Raw genomic sequence first — 19,289 nt, forward strand, 5'->3', positions numbered from 1 at the left:
GGATATGGAATGGTGGATGTGGATAACTTTACACTGATGGCCATCAATATGGCATGGAAATGGAATGGTGGATATGGAAAACTCTACACTGATGGCCAATACTATGGTATAGTTGGTGGAAATGAACATGTGAAGCCTCATAAAAGTTAATACCAAAATAACTACAAAACATTAGGATACTGCATCTAGATCTTTTGTACATAAATATTTGCATGTATATAGATGTTTGTGCATACATAAATATCTGTGCACACCGTATTTCATGTATTTTTTGTGCCGTTTAATTTTTTGTACACAATCCAGTTATCAAATTAAAAATTATTTAAATGTAACATATTTTTCATTCATATCACTTTGTATTTTTAAAAAAATTCATTAAATTATCAGACATAAAATTTCTAAGAAGATTTACGTTTGCAAAAAAGATCAAAAATACCATATTGCCATTTTGTTTTTACAAAAATTAATAATTATTTGTTGGTGAGAAAATACAATGATTGATGCATATGTTTATTATCATTACAATATCTACTGGTGTTTATTAACAAATTGACAAAGGCCTTCACAGAACATATCTTTAAATATTATCATTAATTAGTTCTTATTAAATCTGTTAAAGTAACAAAACACCACGTGCATTTTAAGATGAGTTCAGAAGCCGTTTGATGTTTTGTTATCCAACAAAAATTATATCTCAGTACGTGCTAAAGTCTTATTGTTTCTTTATAGTCATACAAAAATAAAATGTAAAAACCTTGTTATTTTCTATCATAAATTTGAAAGTCACAAACTCCATTAAATCGATTCATATATATATATATATATATATATATATATATATATATATATATATATATATGTACATACATACACTATCTTTTAGGTACTTGTACTGTTTTGACTTGGATGTAATTAACATTTTATTGCAAATCTATTCTTTGATATACCCCTCTACTGTTATATTTATTGGCAAGTTTGAATAACAAGTAATGCGCATGATCACTTGTTCTTGAAACATCTGCTGTATGGACAATGGCTTCAATATCAGACTGACAAATTTTAATTTCCCTAAAGAAAGCCTCATTTCCCTACTGGCAGCCTTGCTGATTTTACCTCTTCTGTTGATTCTTGCCCTCTATCTGGTTTCAACTTGAATAACCAAAGTGCTAAGGATGTTTAATTACCATGTAAACAACACTGCAAAGCCATGTGCTTGTTGTGACAATACACATGGTAATTAAATCAAGAATGAATACTTGATTTAGAGGTGTTAATTGATAATGGAATATAGTAGGGTGGTAATACATGAGGATTATCACAGTTGTCAGATAAAAACAGTCTTTTTTCTCTTTGCAAAAGCTACAAATAAAAACTGCCCTGAATAAATAGTCTTGTACACTGACAAAATTTTGTTTCATCTATCTCTCGCACACACACATACACGCTCGCATACATTAACTGAAACATGACTTAAAGTTCTTTATTTTTTTTTGTTGCAATTTGATAATGAGGTTATTGTTGCTGTAAGAATACAAGTTGCACTTAATTTCTTGACAATGTGGACTTGTGTCATTGCATAAAACTTATCAATAAATAATATCCATAACTAATACATATTCGAACCATCTTAATCATTTTGCCAACATTAAACAACATAACAGCAACAAAGAAGTATGCTCTAAATGCAGACGAGCTTGCACACTGAGACATAATTCTCTCTCTCTATCAATTCACTAACAACACAAATCTTTGAGTACTTTTATTTTTATTGTAATTAGATTCTTGAGTTGAGAGCAGAATGAGACAGAAAATATATGTTTACTTTGTACATTTGTACCGTTAGGTTGTCGAGTAGTGTGTTCTGTAGAGCTTGTTCGGGTATGATCCTTTTATTTTTTGTACATGGTCAGTACCACAAAATGATAATTATTTATTTTACATGTAATTTTTCATACACTGAAATTAATAATTATTTTTTTGTGTACGAAAATTACATGAAATACAGTATTATTGTTTGTGTGTACACAGATAATATTTGTGTTCTATAATACAGATTAACAGTACTATTTCACCAAAATATTTTCAAGTTCTACATCAACAATTTGCATTGGAATTGAGTGCACTGACAGTCATTTCACTGTTATAGAGATACTGATTGGATTTCTTCACAACTGGGTTAAATTTCACACAAAATATACCAAGAAATGAGTTCCCCATTTTAATAGTTACAATTTTGTATATGTGTATTGTACAGTATCCCATGTCGGATCAATGTACTGGAATTGCATTATTACAGTTAATTTAAAATTTATCTAAACTGCTAATATTCACTGAGATAAAACATCTGCAAATACAAGTAAGAAGTAACGCAAGTTAATTAATTTTATTTTTATCATCAGAATATTTAAGTATTTTCCAACCAATCAAGTTAGATAATTTTGGAACTGAATTTTTGATATTAAATAATAAATTTCTTTGAAATCGGCTGTAAGACTTTGAGGAAAAGTACTTACCATTTATGGGAATAGGGATGTCCGCTTCTTCGATGACCAATTTGTCCTTGTACAGAATCTCTGTCTTACCGCTGGTCAGGCTTTTGTGTTCTTCACAAAGCCAGTGGGTCTTTCTATTTGGCAGCTGTACCCTGTAAAGCAATAATTGCAATAATAATAATTAATAATAATAATAATAATAATGATAATAATAACAAAAAGAGCTAATAAATAATAGCACTGAAATGAAGTTCTGTACTGTAATTGCATAAGCTGCTTATGAATTGTTTAGATTTAAAAAACTTTTCATTTTTTCTTAAGTTTAATGTTTGATGCAAGCATCAGAAGATTGAAAGATGGAAAATGAGAGTTGTCACTCTACAACAAATATCTCCTGATGATTAATGAATCCTAAACAGCCCATACTATAAGTGAAACTCTGTTGATTATACTGAAGTGTCATAACATTTGCTTAGGGCTGTTCCAGTAAAACATGTACCCCACCCACTGGAGGGGGGGGGTACTTTCAAATTCAAACAACCCACAAGGGAAGCAATCTAAATAAATTATGATCCACTGTCAGATGTGTTTTAATAGAAAAACACTGTCCCCTACAGAAGCATAACATTATACATATTTTCTGGCTAAGGGGTTGGTGGGCAGAAGAAGGGATTTTAATAATGGGTTGTGGACAGAAGCTATTTAAATGACAACTGACTGCACATAATCGATTGAATTCTTATAGATCATGTAATCTACCGCATATTTTTATTTGTACTTCTCTTTATAATCAATCATCTTTTGTCCTTTGTCTGTCAGCCATGTAAGTTTCTGATACTGTGAAATCACAAACTTTTTGGGTGGCATATTATTTGGAGATATCATGGTTCAGTCACTTAATACCTACTAATTTAATGTCCATGAATATAGATTTTTTAATAGGAATTTTTATTATAATGCAGAAATCATGAATTTGTATCCTTACTAAACTGTCATGTATTATGACTGTGTGTGTGTGTGCTTACTTCAGAGATCGCTATGTTTTGCTAACTTTGCTTTCAGGTATGCCATTTTTGATTTGAATGATAGTTAAATCTTGTATTGCTTTAAATATGCGGTCAGATGCAATGATTCCCTGTTATTCTTTTTTCAATAAATATTTTGGTATATATTTGTCAGAAAAAATATTAATACCTGTGAAAGTGATGTTGCATTATTTCTGCCTACTTTTACACTAAGCATTTCTTGTTTTATTTTTACGCCTTGTTGCATAACTAATATAAAATGAAAAAAGAAATATTGCAAATCAAACATTGTTATATCATAAATTAGATTAAAATATCAAGAAAAAGAAAAACAAGGAATAATTTTTTCCCCATGTACTCTTAAAATCAACATCATTGCAGTTAACTTTATTGTCAATAGCAACATCAGCACTGATGGCCTTGCAGTAACATTCTGGACTTTGAAGCCAGGAGTTGCAGGTTCCATCTCCCACTTCTAGTTTTTCATATGAGATTTGTAACCAAGGCCTGAGGGGCTTCCATGGCACAGTGGTACAAGATGCATGTCTTGTGATCACTTGCCTCTCATCATTCTAATGCCACTTGTACAAGAGAATTTTGCCAGTTACTTTTGGAAGGTCAGTTGTTCTATGCTGGTGGTCTTTGGTGTCTCAAAAGTACTTGGAATTTTCTTCAACAGTAAAACTGGCTGCATTATATCAATTCTCTTGAGCTAAAAATGGTGTAAAGCCCATGGTGATCAATTGTGTGTTAAATATTATACAGAATATACGGAATGAATACTTTACAAAGATTGTTGCAGAATGGGACTGGATGGACTGTTTTTTTAAAAACCAGATTGGAGATGATGTAAAGAAAGCAGACTACATTGAGAATTTGATTTTTCTTATCAGGAGAAAAGTGGAATTCTGTTTTAAAATGGAGTAAAATCATGCCTGCATGACCTCTGTCAGTGTGAGTTTAAGTCTCTGAACAACCAATATGGGTTGGTAGTCTTTTGGGGTTCTTCCTCCACCAAATATAATGACTGCTATGTGTAGCCTATCATGTGCTGAAAATGGGATCTGTGTGAGGAAACTCTTTATCCTTTTGTTCTGTATGACTTGGGAAACATTTTACTAATTTACTTCGAAACAGAAATCCATTTGGGGGCAGCTGTTTGTACCATTTTTATAAGTCTTTGGTATGACTCGGCCAGGGTTCAAACCTGTGACCTCCCACATCCAAGGTTGACACTCTACCACTAGGCCACTGGAGCGGTACTTTTAACCCTATTGTCAATAACTGACAGCATTGCATCGATTACTGCAGTTTGGCAAGCGCAGCAATAAATAATAATGATTTTCAGAGTTGTCATCTCAATCATTGGGTGAAGCAGCATTATTGCAAAGTCATTTTTTGACATATTTAAATTATAAAAGTGAAACAGAATGCTACAATCTACAGTCCCAAAAACTTGCAAAAATACAACACACTCTTGAGTTTACTCACCAACATGATAACTCCATGATTTCAAATTATATCTTGGGTTATAGGATTGGTTACTGCAAATATATTGGTTCTGTGGGCAATGAAATTTATTGAATTAATGAGCTAAATTGTGAGCTAAATTTGAAAATTGCGCCTAATTTTGAAAGCAAAGCTACAAAGGTTGTTTTGTGTTCTTGCGACTCAGATATGTTGTGTGTATATTTAGAGTTCGTAAACCAGTTTCCTGACCGCAAAAAGGGGGAAGTAACCATCTTTAATGCCTCAATACCAAATTAAGTCTGTCGTGGTAAACCACATTTCATCTTGCATGCTTTTATTATTTAATTTCTTTAAAAAAAAGCAAAATTCACAAAGCTCAATTCTTAATAGAATTTTGGCAGAATGGGATGATTCTCTCTCTTAAAGAAAACAAAAATTGTATATATTTTAAAATTTTTATTTAGTATATAAATAACTGACAATTATTGTTTTTCTCCTGGCAGCAGATTGAAACAAATATATGACAATTCTTTCAAAAACTGAATGCCAGAAGTTAATATTACAAGAGTTACAGAGACTATATTTGATGGTGAATACATTGTTGGTAAATAGCATTTACAAGTACCTGACATCAGATATCTTGCTGTATTAAGTTAGTCTGTAAATAACTTTGCAATCAGCAATTACTATCTATTTTAAAGGATTCTGCTAAATGGAATTCTTTATCCAGTCTTCCATTCACTGACAAAGTGACTGCATAGCTAATTGAGCGTACAATCACTTAAAGAATTTTCTTTATGCAAAAAAACTCAATTGTTTCTCTAACATGTATAATATTTTTAAACATTTAAAAATTGGAAAAAGACATTTTGTAGAAAAAGTATCATTTTATATTTTGCCAAGGTCAAGAAATAATTCAGTTTATTTGGAAATATATTAATAATGTTCATAGTTAATTTAAACATAGAGAAATGTTGGTATAATATATTTTATTTATGTATCAGCTCAAGTTCTTAGCATTTCGCAACACCTAAAATGTATGTTATTTAACTCATGTACATTATCAGATGCTATAAATAAAAACTAGATTACCGGTAACATCTTTTAATTTGACAGTGTAGTTTCTTATACTGAGCATGACCTAGTGACAACATATATTCTTCAACATTTCAGGAAGTACTGATCTCATGCAAAGCTGCCATCTTTCAACTTTCATGACTGATAATGGCAACCTTGTGCAAGCTTGCAACAAGAATTTTAGATTTTGCAAGCTTGCAGACTTGAGATTTTGCAAGCTTGCAGACTTGGAAAAATTCCTTTTGCAAGCTTGTGCGAGCACCCTTTCTAGCTTGTGCAACCTCAGTTAACTTGTCGTAAGCTTGCAGCAAGCTTGTGAGAAGCATGTATTTTGGTTTGGGAGTTCAAATGGATTTTTGTGTTAGTAGTTTGTATCAGTTTCACCAGTGAGCATATGGTGATGGAGAAGTCTTGACTAATCCTGCATCACACGCTGCCAAAAAGTTTACATTTAGCTCACTTAAACTTTCTCTAACAATGTCCATTGTTCCGACCAGATCTATTTTAACTTATTCAAGCTATATATTCTGATATCTGGAGATGTGCAAAGTCAAAGACTTTTAACAGACAAAATATTAAAATGCATGAACATTTTTCAATGATATATTTGGACTGAGTTAACAACTGCAATCAATAAACCATGATATTAAATTATTCAAATCTGTCAGGCAGATGCATAATTATAATCTGCCAATAGATATTCTGATCTCTAGAGTGGCAAGATTTTTTTTCCAACCATACTGTTTCAATGAAGAGAATCAACAGAATGGACAAGAACAGACCAGAATAGATATAATCACCAGAACAGAAGGTTTAATTCACCTTTAAGTAGCTAAATTCATGTTGGTTAACTGTACACCTTTTATTGTCCCCCCCTTGGATGTTATTTCTTACTGAAGCTGAGAAAATGTTTCACACATTAAAAAAGAGGCACTCTTGTACTCATAATTGTTATCATATACTTCTCCATCCCAGTCTGTTATTGTGATAATATCCCTCCCCCCATCTACATGTATTTGTCTTGTTTTTGATATGTATATAAATTTTTTCACATGCTTTTCCTACTGTGCTAATTGTTTGTGAATGTATATACGAATTGAAATGTAGCTGGGAGAATGAATTCCAAGATAGCAAACATAAAAATTTCTGGATGAATACTGCTTGGAATCCATGTCTTTGTACAAAACTCAAGAGTCCAAGACACATGGTACTAATTCAGTTCCCACTGATAACCTGTGCAAACACAATGATTTTTAAAATTCAATAACTTAAAATTTCTGAGTGCTCATGATTAAACTTGCATCAGTATAGAAAACCATATTAGCTGCAACATTTTCTGGACCTACACAAGTTTGAAACATGTGCTTTCAATATCACACCATAGAGTCAGGTGCTGATTTCAGTTAATGAGTCTTCCAAACTCAAGTCTGTAAAGGGACTGAAATTATTGTTCATAAAAGAATTTCTCTGATCTTTTTCAGCAACAACTAGGACAAGCTCTCAAAAATGTATTTTTACTTGAATCTTACTTTCATTATCAACCAAGCCTGTCCAGCCAAACCCACATATATACACTATTTTATCTTCACCCACTTCTAGAATGCTTCCGATTCTTCCATAACATTACTACCATGAGTCCTTCAATTAACTCCCAATGGTTTTAAGCTTTTTTTGGCCATGCTGGCTGGTCACACTGTAAGATATCCAAGTAACAGAAATACCATGGGATAACTCAAGACCAATAAGATCAAATAACCTGGTCAAGTTATCTCCATTGCAGGAATGCTGCCAGTATTTCAGGATCTTATCTAAGTGTGTGATCTCCCCAACCCTTGCCAAGATAAGCGGGGAGTAAACAAAAATGATGGAGGGGGGGAATGGCCATTGTTTAAAATCTCCCTAACACTTAAATATCTCTCTTTCTTACTTTCCACTCCCTTAAGTCTGTATTGAAATCAGAATCCTCAAGAGATGTACCCTTTAGCTGTATAGCGATTATCACTGTGACATCATTGTGCAAGATCAGTCAGTCTCTTATGTTTAATGTCATTTAATTTTTGCACATAGAAAGCATGTACTTCATTTGGTAATACACCTGCATGATATGAAAGTTGGTCTCATCATTCTTTTGTTGCCATAGTGGTTCTGCCAACTAGAGATCTACACACACTTAATTATGTTGTCTGGGGATTCTCTGATGATCCCCATGACCATTAAACTATAGATTGTTTCTGAATTTAAAATGAGCCTCCTCTTTGTATGAATGTGAAATTCCCACGTCTCACAGGTATTGTCTATTGGATATGTCTGTTTCTAAATAAAAGCTTTCACTAACATGAGGTCAGCAAAAGTTTCACTTTCTTGAATCAATGCTTTGCTGCCTTTTGTGCCAGATTTGTTTCTGTTCCATAATGCTGTATTACGATTTTACGTCTATCAATGACATAGTCAGAGGTATCTTGAATAAGTATGTTCTCTTTTTAATTTCTTGTTAGATCTTTATTTATTCAATTTATCTCAACCCTTATCTTAAATGAGCACAAAATCCCTCAGTGCTGAATGTTTGGAGAAAAGAAGTGAAAATTGCACTCAACTTTTAAATTGCATTTATTTAGGATTAGTAATTTTGAAATACTGCTGTATTTGTATAGGAGGTTGACTGGCATGCTGTCTGCTTGTCCATCCAGCATATAAACTGGACTTGCACTCGACATCAATTTTGGGCTCAAAGTTACACATTGGTATTTCCAGACTGATATGCTTGAAATTCATTGTTATCATAGCTATCATCAGCCAGTATTTGCTGAATGAAATCATCAGCTGAAGACACACCATATTGATATTCAACCAATTTTTGGTTTTCTATGTGGCCCTTATTTGAAACATGCATTTATAAAACTTCCTTGATGAATGTAAGGTTAAAACTACCATAAAATGCTTGTTTCAGGGCCCAATGTACCAATAAAATTTAGTTTAACAACCATTCATATTAAACCGAAGTATCCAGCTGTGTAAACATTTGCCTTCCTGAAACAGGATGTTGCAACAAGCACTGCAAGACCTCTTCTGGCAGTGAGAATTACATTGTGATAAGAAATTAAAGGATTAAAAGTTAAGTAAAAATTGCATACTGCACAAAATACATTTTTTATGTGCACAACTCTGAAATAATTTGCAGGAGTTCAAGTGCATCTCTGCTTTAAAAGTATGGGAATTCGTACAAATTTGCCACACTCACATGTCTTGGCATCATTTCTGTCCCTGTATGTTTTATTTGTGTGAGTTAACTGCTAAGAGGGGTTTAAATATGGTTATAATATATATTCATTTTTTAACGACAACCACACTTGTGCTTTCTGATTTTGTTAACACAACCCACACCAGAAGTGATTTTCCTAACCAACCCTCCAGTGTCAGAAACAATACAGTTTCAAACACAACCTCCCACAGAAGTTTTTTTTTTAAAGTGTTATCCCCGGTGGGGATATATGTTTCACTGGAAGAGCTCTTAAATCTTTTGATCGTTGTTGTTAATTTATTATTGATATCTGAGCAAATCTCATCTTAACTGTCAGTATAATTAACTTTTCAAAGGAATATATAAGAGTGCAAAAGGATAAAAAAGTGACAATAGACTAGCTTCATATGAAATGACCAGAATAACTAGTTTGTTATAAAAAGAAATCATTCTTATTAGCAGCCAAAAATAGTGGCACTGAAAAGTATCCAGCTGCAAAAAGATTGTTCACAAAATGTTACCAAGGATGCTTTTACAGTCACATCCACTGCAATCAGCTTATCAAATTATAACTTTACTCACTGTTTTAAAGTTGGCCATAACCACTCACTGATTGGTTGAAATTATGGAACAAATAATAGCACTCAAATTAAGTTATTTATGAATTGTTTAGACTTCAAGTCAAGAGCTTTTCATTTCTGTTAACTAATAGTTGTATAAGCATTAATCTGTTGATTGTTTCTGAGCTTAGTCTGTTCCTTATCTGTGCAAAAACTATGAATCTTGTTCTGTGCTGAGATCCCCCTTTCTAGATTGCTATCTGAAGGGGCATATGCAAAGTTAGCTTAGCCAGTTTGAACAAGCTGGAAAACTGTTCTTTTTCCAGAGCTCACAAGTATTATCTTTTGCATACTTCTCCAAAATAAGATTTTTCACTAGCATAAGCTCTGCAAAAGTTTTACTTTCTCGAAGCATTGCTTTACTAACTACTATGCCAGATTTCTCATCTGTTCTATAATGTTCTATAAAGGTTTTAAGTCCAACAATGCCATCATCTGTTCGTTCAGACTGAAGTATTTTGATCAAATAAATATCTTTACTTCTTAATTTCATTTTTTGATTCTTGGTTATTCATTATATCTTAACCCTTTTAGGGCTATATAGTTTTGTAGCACATGCTTCCACTGGGCTAAATTGTTTAAGAAAATTAATAATAATTGCTCTCTACTTTTAAATTGTCTGTATTTTAATCAGGCTTGGTATTCTGTCTCTTCTACTTTAATTTCAAAATAATGCTGAAAGATATCCTGATACTAATGCCATGACAAGCAATGAAAATTGTATACTGTGCAGAGTATGTTTTCATATGTGCAACTAATTCATGTGCATCATTGCTCTCCAAATGCACAAATTTGTACAAATTTTGTGATTCATGCAATTGTGTCCTGGCAGCACCTTGACATTTGACTTTTTGACTCCTACATCAACAGCCTTCTTTCTATCCCAAATGCAAGTGACTGACAAATCTGGTAACCATTGATGATGGAGAACGAGTTATTATGTGGCAGCCAATTGTCTTCTTTCAGTCAGTGGCTTTGACCTTTGACCTATTGACCCCAAATCAATAGGGTTCTTCCTCATCCAAATGCAAGTAATCTACAGAATAACTATAGATGGTGGAGAACTCAAGTTAGTGTGCAGATACCATTTTTCTTCTTTCAGTCATGATGACTTCAACTTTTGTGATTTTGACCCTGAAATTGATACTTATCTTTCTTATCCCAATTTCAAACCATCCTTAAAGTTTAGTAACTGTATATCTTGGACAACTCAAGTTATTGTGCAGAAACAGAATTGGTAGCAGACAGATAGAAAGACAACATAACATAATACAATCTAATTATGATTCATGTATAACTGTTATGTACTTATAGATGACACAAAATTTGAATATTTTAAAATTTGGATGCTGTAATTCCCAGCTTAAGACCTACCTTTTAAGGTTGCCCATCACCATTTCCTCATCTTTTTCCATAACTAATTTTCTAATCTTGAAATATGCTTCCTTAAAATCAGCTTCATTCATAGTATTGGTCTGAAATGAGAAGATGATATGTGCTAAAGTTTCCATTCTTACTTGACTCTATATTGTTGGATGTTGTTGTTCCTGCATAATACTATCTCATCTGATTTCATTTTCAAAAAATCAAAAGTTGTTATAAAATGAAAGAAATTATTGTGAATTTTTATAATAGTCCAATAACAAATCTAGATTTCACCTAACCAACTACAATTAATTTGTTTGAATATCAAATAAAGCCTGCCTCTGAAACAACTGCAGTCATTCATGGCAATTAAATAACAAAAATGTGATTTGTTTCTGTAACTGGCTGCAATTCACATTAACAAGAAACTCTCCACTTCCCAATCCAGTATTCTTATTTTTTAAATCTCAGAATACAGAAAATACTTCCATAAACTAACCATCTTTATTTTGGCTCTATTTCAGTTACATTTAAAATATTTCCTGTCTTTCCTTTAAAGATTTTTGTTGATAAATATGAACTACAGTCCATGGCACAATCTACATATACCACTTGCTTGACATCTGTGACCTGCTTCATTTATTAATACAGAACTTCCATCTGTAAAAGAAATTAATCAATGAACATGATTTTTAAAGCTACTAGTGCATTGCTCACTAAAATGTGGTTTCTAGGACCTTAAACTAAGGAACTTGTGTGGGGAAATCTGAAGTCAGAAGATGTGCATTCAGACAATTTGAAATCAAAGTCCTTCAAGCACTTGTCAACAGACACAACATCCTATGCAAAGATATGAGGTGGATCCACAAGTGCCACAGCTATGTCCAAATGGAGCAGACAAGACAAAATCCATACAAAACACATCTTGGTCTAGAGAACAATGTTCACATCAAATTGCATCAAAATATCTGAATGGCTCTTGAACTATGTATGGTGATTACAAGCAAAGTCTCATATAAGGATATGAAGATGAATGGCATTAGCCAATGCTATGTCCAAAAATAGGGCACATTAAACAAAACCTATATTTCACATCAAGGTATGACAGACAATGTTTTTCCACCAAAATTCCTCCATATATTGAATGGTTCTTGAACTAGACAGATTGCAAGCTGCAATCCAAGTTTCCATGTGAAGACAAGACAAGAACTTGCTTTACAAAGACCATGAATTGATCCAAAATGGAGTACCGGTATGCCTGAAGAAACTCTTAAAAGGTATATGCAAGTCAATGAGACAATGTTCTTATCAAATTGCATGATTCAGTGATTTTATTTTAGCTATGCCAATTACAAGCAACAACAGCTTGATAAAGACCTGATTTCCAAGAAGGCTGTGGACACTTAATGTCCAAAAGGCACTATCTTCACTTAGGACCATCAAAGTTTTAAGACCTACCTACAAGTAGTTTGGAGAAGCAATAACAAACAACTGTTAACTGATGATGCATGGCAGACTGATGCAGACTCACTGTATAATCTCTTCAGGTCTTGAATCAGAATAGCTAATAATTGCAAAGACTTTCCACTACTTAAGAGAACTGCTACGTGATATTTAAAGTGGTTGTGTAAAAGTGTGACCAATACAGATAAATATTACAATACTCATTAGTTGTTTCAATAGATGATTGTATGAGAAACTTTTCCCCACCGTATAAAGTTCATGTAATATCAATGTCATTTCTTAAAAATTCATGTACTTATTTATCCTTCATAGCATGCACCCAACTGCAAATAGGAAAATCATAAAATTGTCTGGGATCGAGCCTTGTCATTGAGATTTTGTGTCAGCCAATCACAAAGTACTTTACATTTGTTATACAATGTTTCATTGGCTTAAAATAAAAACTCGATGTCAAACTCAAGTTCAGGAGTTTTATAATCTCTTGACCAGATATGTCATGATCAGAGAATGACCCATTAATAGATCAGGTTCTAATGTTCATTTTAAATTAATAAATACAAAGAAGAGTATAGACCATAATTTGTTGATCCTGCATTATACATTAGCAGACCAAGGTCTGTGCATTTGCAGCTAGATGCATATTAAGTCTGTTGAACAGACCTCACATCTGACTCTGAGAGATCTTAGCCAAATAAGAATCTAGAAAAAGAAATGCCAATTTTTCCTTGTCACAACCATAGAGGGGCTTTCTAAAGTCTGTTGAACAGACTTCACATCTGACTCTGAGAGATCTTAGCCAAATAAGAATCTAGAAAAAGAAATGCCAATTTTTCCTTGTCATAACCATAGAGGGGCTTTCTAAAAATTTTGGAAAGTGATTTCATTGACTGATGAGATGGGGTGACATAATATTTTCTTGATGATGAGATGACATCATATTTTAGGTAAACAAGGGCAACTACATAAATTGATTTCAGTGTCTGATTAAAACCCAACTCTTGTATTGGCATCTATTTACAAACTAATGTATAAGATATTCTTTTAAGTTTACAATACAAGTTTGGCTTAAATGAATGCAGAAGGTATGTCAAGATAAATTCTGGGATAGCAAGAAATGTCTGTGGTTTTGTTTCTAAAAATGTAACCAAAGCACCTTCTGTTAGAATCAACAGTCAATGAAGCATTTTACTAAATCTTTGAATGGTGGAGATCTCACAAAGCCACATGAGACTAACTTGGTTGAAATCTCAAAAAAGCTACATAAGACTGGCTGGAGGGGATATCACAAAGCTGCAAGAGACTCTCGGTGGTGGGGATCTCACAAAGTCATTGAAACTGTTTGAACAAGACTAAAGAATTCACACCATGTACACTCACTTATAAGTTGAGCCCAGCTGCAAACTGCACAGACACAGATCTGCCATATCATAATGTGTTGCTCTGGGTATATGCAGATTGTTCAGAGTAATCAGCAGAACAAACACTGACCCTGATCTGCTGGCACATTATTTGATACAGATCATGGTCTATGTTTTTTGCAGCTGGACTCAACTTTTAAGTGCATATATACAATACCTCTAATTTCTGTAGGAACTGCTGTCCTTCAGGTGTTGTGAGACAGGTAAGCCGCATGTTGATGTTTTTCAGTATGGCCATGATCCGCATCAGATATGGTGCCACATTAGATATGAAGTCCTGTTCTTCTCTGGCTGTCAGCTCTGGGAATGGAATAGCTGGGGCCACCACATGCCAACCCTGTGGATAAAGAAAATAAAATAATAAAATAAAGAATTATTTGAAGTCATGAAATTAAAAGCTGATAGATGTCTAATCCCCCAATAATAGTATCATTCCCTGAGGTAACTGAAATCCACTATGCATATCTACAAAAAAAAAACATGTCCAATTCTATTCCAAGATTTCCTCATCAATGTACATGGGAGTCATTGTCTTCCTTATGGTCAATAAATTCAACCATGTGCAAATGGCTGGCCTTGTTAATGTCATCCCATCTTTTCAACAGTAGTGAATGTATAATGAATTATATGCTTGCCCTAAGATGTTATTTATTTATAGAATTCCCTTCTTGTGTATCTCACAAGTTATTTCCCTTTCTGGCAATGCAAGACTAAATCTTTTGTATGGAAACCATTGATCTTTGATACAGGTCTTAGTAATCTAGACCCATGGCTGTTTTAATCCAAAAATCAACGTCTTTTTTGTCTCCAGTACAAACCTTCCACAGTGCTTACTCAAGGTAAATGCTGTAGAACTTAAGTTGCCATGAGAACTTCTATTTTTCTTCTTTCATTTGCTGCAACTTGATATTTGATCTATCAAGTACAGAAGTCAATAGATGTTCTGTTTGCCCCAAGAGCATTCAAAATACCAAGTTTGGTCCAGCATGTTGTGTAGCACTCAATTTACTGTTCAGAAACAATTTTTTTCTTTTTCAATCAACATGGCCATGACTTTTGACCTACTGAACCAAAAATAAATATGCATCTTGTTACACTCCTCAGAAATAATCCAAAGCTTGGAAGATTGTTCAGAGTAATCAGTAGAACAAACAACATTGACGGTGTAAAACTAAAGTTGTCTATAAATTAAAAAGGTAACAGACGTACAGTTAGATACATATAGAGACAGACATCTTAACATTATATTCTCTGATTTTGCAGGCATGCAAAATCTGAAAATGTAAACATACTCTCAGTGTCACATGCCACATGATGCCACTCTCTTTGATGTTTAGAGGCTCTCCTCAAAGAAAGCAAATTTTTAAAAGTAAATTATGTTTCTCTGAGAATATATTCCCCAATCACATTACATTAGGAATATTAGCCTGCTACCTCACGAATCTAGCCTACTAAATGAAGAAAATTGTATTATTGTCTATTTTTTGATAGACAAAGGGCAGTAACTCTTGTCCATTATCTCCTCTTGATACCACCAGGTTTTGCCAGTTTTTAGCTGAATGAGACATTAATGCAGATGCTCACATGGCAGGGTCACTGGTGGTTGGGAGGGTTTTCAAGTAATGTGATTGGAGAAATATAATTTACTTTATAAATTTGCTTTCTCCTTCAAATATGTTCCCTAATCAAATTACATTTGGAGAATAAGTAATAGGAAGAATGGATGCTGAGCATATGACCTCTACCTCGGGTATTCTTCTGGATCTGAGTAGCTGGATCCCCATATGAAAGATAACCTATTCTCCTAATGACCTAAGTAACACAGCCCAAGATCCCTTGATCTGGGACTTGTGTGTGTATGTATATATATATATATATATATATATATATATATATATATATATATATATATATATATATATATATATATATATATATATATATATACACATATATATATATGGCTGAGAAACTGAAGTTGAGATCTTCTCACTTCCAAAATTTTCACTGGCAAAGCCAATGAAGCTAATGGGCTGTGTTGATTGGTCTAGTTGGATCTAGCAGCCATCTGTGCTGCTGCCCCAGCCCTACCAGATCTGATTTGAACTGACTTTGACTTGGAAGTTTTGCTGTCACTGGTAAAAATTTTCATTTCACTTATTTGAGAAATCTTTAGAGAAACCAACAAGCCTTCACAATGTCATCTTATGTACAACTTTGTTTCAAATCCAATAAAGGGTTAGAGTCTTTGAAAAAGATGAATTGCTTGAGCTTGCCAAACATTTTGATATTTCAGAAGTAAAAGAATAGTCAACAATGCAAAGCAGGAAATAAAAAAAAAAAAATATTGGTCCAGTATTTGGATGGAAAGAAACTATTAGATAAAAGTGCTTGGGGTTTGATTAGTAAGTCTATATCTAGTATTGATAGGAAATTAAAAGAATTACAGTTAAAAAACCAGATGGAGTTAAAACAGCTTCAGCTTCAGAAGGAGTTGCAGTGAGAAGAGGTAAATGCAAATTCAGAAAGAGAGAGAGAAGAAAGGGAAATGCAACTGAAATTAAAAGAATTAGAATGGGCAGATGGAAAACACATCCCCTTTTACACTCAAGTTCAGATTTTGATGTCACCATTTAGTAAAATAACAGAAGGTAAATACTTTCCTTATTTTGAGAAAAAAAAGAGCACTGGACTTTATAATTATAAAGTGTACTTATTAGTAAAGCTCGTGATGTCCACATTTCACTGTTGTTACTACAGAGTGCTGATTATGGTGTGGTTAATATATCTTGGTACCTGAGGTTTAGGACTTGCAGAAAAGAAACTGAACATGCCTATGCTGAATTATTTTGGGAAAAAGACAAACGAGAGCTCAGCAAAGAAAGTTGATAAGGAATACCTTAACCTCAGACAGATCAATATATTAATTGAAGAGTTCATAGTGATGTCAAAACCAATTTTGATAAGCAAAAGCTAGAGTCTTTGGAAAATGATGCTTGTACAGCTGATGATTATTCCTTGACTCACAGAGATCCGTATGTCAATAAGTCTTCCTTTTCTTTGGTAACAATCATCTCAGTCTCATACAAATACTTCCTAATCTCAATCTAGCACAAGTATTTGGAATCATACATCTACTAAGATTGATAAGAAATCCTCATCTCTTTCTATATCTGTAATTGTAAAAAGAAAGGGCACATCATTTCTGATTGCTACAGATTAAAAAATACAAAACTTAATAAAGACAGAGCTATTCCAAATGCTCTTATTTCTAAGAGGAAAAGGACATGGTTTTGTACTGAAAGAAATATTCTGGTTGGGTCAAACAAACCCCAGTCTCATTTTATTATGGAAAATTATGAACCATTTATGTCGAGAGGTTCTATAGTACTTCTATTATAATTTTAAAGGAAACAGGAGCTTCTCAGAGTCTGCTGTAAACAGGTACTTTGCCTTTGTCTGAGAGTTCTTCTTCTAGTGAAAATATTCTTATTCAGGGAGCAGAGTGCATCATTCAGGACCCATGACAGTTGGAGTAGTGACTTATCTATCGAAAGTATATTTTTATTAGTGACCTAGCTGGAGGTAAGGTTGTGGTTAATCCACTTGTTTGGATCAAAAAGTTTAACCATTTGAGAATGAAATCCCCAATTTATATCCTGCTTGTGTAGTTACTAGAGCAGTGGCAAAGGAGCCCTTGAGAATGATGTTGATAGGAAATTATTCCATTAGCTGACATGTATTGGTCAGGCTTTTGATTATGTCACTTTGGCTCACACAGTGATCCTCTTTTTACTATTCATTCTCTCAGGGTGACAAACGACAATCACTCACTGTTGAATAGGAAAAAGATTTTGAGAATTTCTGTTTGTTTCAGAGGGTTATGAGTGAACTTGAGGCTACAAAAGTTCCAGTTTGTTATTTTCTAAAAATAAAATGGGGTTCTTAAGAGTAAATAGAGTCTTCTTGAGGTCAGTGAGTTATATTATTGGCATTCTGAAGTCATATTGACAGAAAATTCTTAGTCTAGCCAATGAAACTCCCTTGGCTGGTCATTTAGGAGTATAAAATAAGACTTATCATAAGATTTTAATAATTTTTATTGGCCAACAATTGAAAGTGATGTTTTGAAATACTTTAGGTCTTGTCACACTTATCAAATGGTAGGTAAACCCAAAAGAAGATGCCTTAAGCTCATCTGCAAGCCATTCCAGCATTTGATGAACCATATAGGAGAAAAATGGTAGACTGTTGGTCTGAAGCAGGAATGTCTGACAAAAGAAACTCAATATTTGCTGGAGAATAATTTCATAGAACCAAGTAAAAGTAACTGGAATTCACCATGTACACTAGTGCCTCAAACAGATAACACTCTCCGTATGTTTACTGACAATACAAAAGTCAACAGTGTCACCAAATAAATTAATTTCCAATGCCAAAAATTGATGATGGCATTGACCAAAACTGGAAATGCAAAATATGTCACCAAATTTGACCATTTAAAAGGATTCTGGCAAATTCCACTCACAGAAAGAGCAAAAGAAATTTCAGCCATTGCAAATCCTGATGGACTTTATCCATATAAAGTGATGCCGTTTGGTAAGAAAAAGTCTCCTCCAACATTCCAGCATTTAATGAACATAATAACATCTGGTCTAGATAACAGACACGTACATCATCAACTAAAATGATACCGGGAAAGATCACTTGGAAACTATTTAGAAATTCTTTGGTCAACTTGGTGATGAAAATATGACAATTTAGTCAAAAGTGAGTTTTGTTGTGCTTGTGTTACTATTTTTAGGACATATTGTTGGACATGGTCAAGTTAACCCTGGACAGGTTAAGGTCAAGGCTATCTCTGAATTTCCACTGCCTCTCAGTAAAGAGCAACTGTTACAATGGTTGAGAATGGCTTGATATTTGAAGTTTTGCTCTAATTTTTTTTATAAATGCTGAACCCCTAATAAATTTGTTGAGTAAGAAATGCAAATTTCATTAATCTGAAAAATGTCAACAAGCTTTTAATAAATTAAAGGCCATATTTAAGAGTGCACCTGTTCTTCCAGCTCCAAATTTGTCAATTATTTAAAATGTCTGTTGATGTAAGCGATGTAGGG

At 33.4% G+C, this 19,289-nt stretch overlaps 1 protein-coding gene across 1 annotated transcript in view; it reads right to left on the reverse strand.

Moving 5' to 3' along the window:
- LOC149782265 (uncharacterized) overlaps positions 1-19,289 on the reverse strand; it is a 231,580-nt gene that overhangs the window by 11,565 nt on the left and 200,726 nt on the right. Inside the window, exons 23-25 of the mRNA XM_089935106.1 lie at positions 14,327-14,506; positions 11,297-11,397; positions 2,514-2,644 (exon numbers count right to left, since the gene is read on the reverse strand). Of these exons, the coding sequence (XP_089791232.1) occupies positions 2,514-2,644; positions 11,297-11,397; positions 14,327-14,506 (412 nt within the window). The remainder of the gene's footprint in view (positions 1-2,513; positions 2,645-11,296; positions 11,398-14,326; positions 14,507-19,289) is intronic.

Source organism: Sinohyriopsis cumingii, chromosome 15 (assembly GCF_028554795.1).
Source record: "Sinohyriopsis cumingii isolate HCF-2022 chromosome 15, ASM2855479v2, whole genome shotgun sequence".
Taxonomy (NCBI): Eukaryota; Metazoa; Mollusca; class Bivalvia; order Unionida; family Unionidae; genus Sinohyriopsis; species Sinohyriopsis cumingii.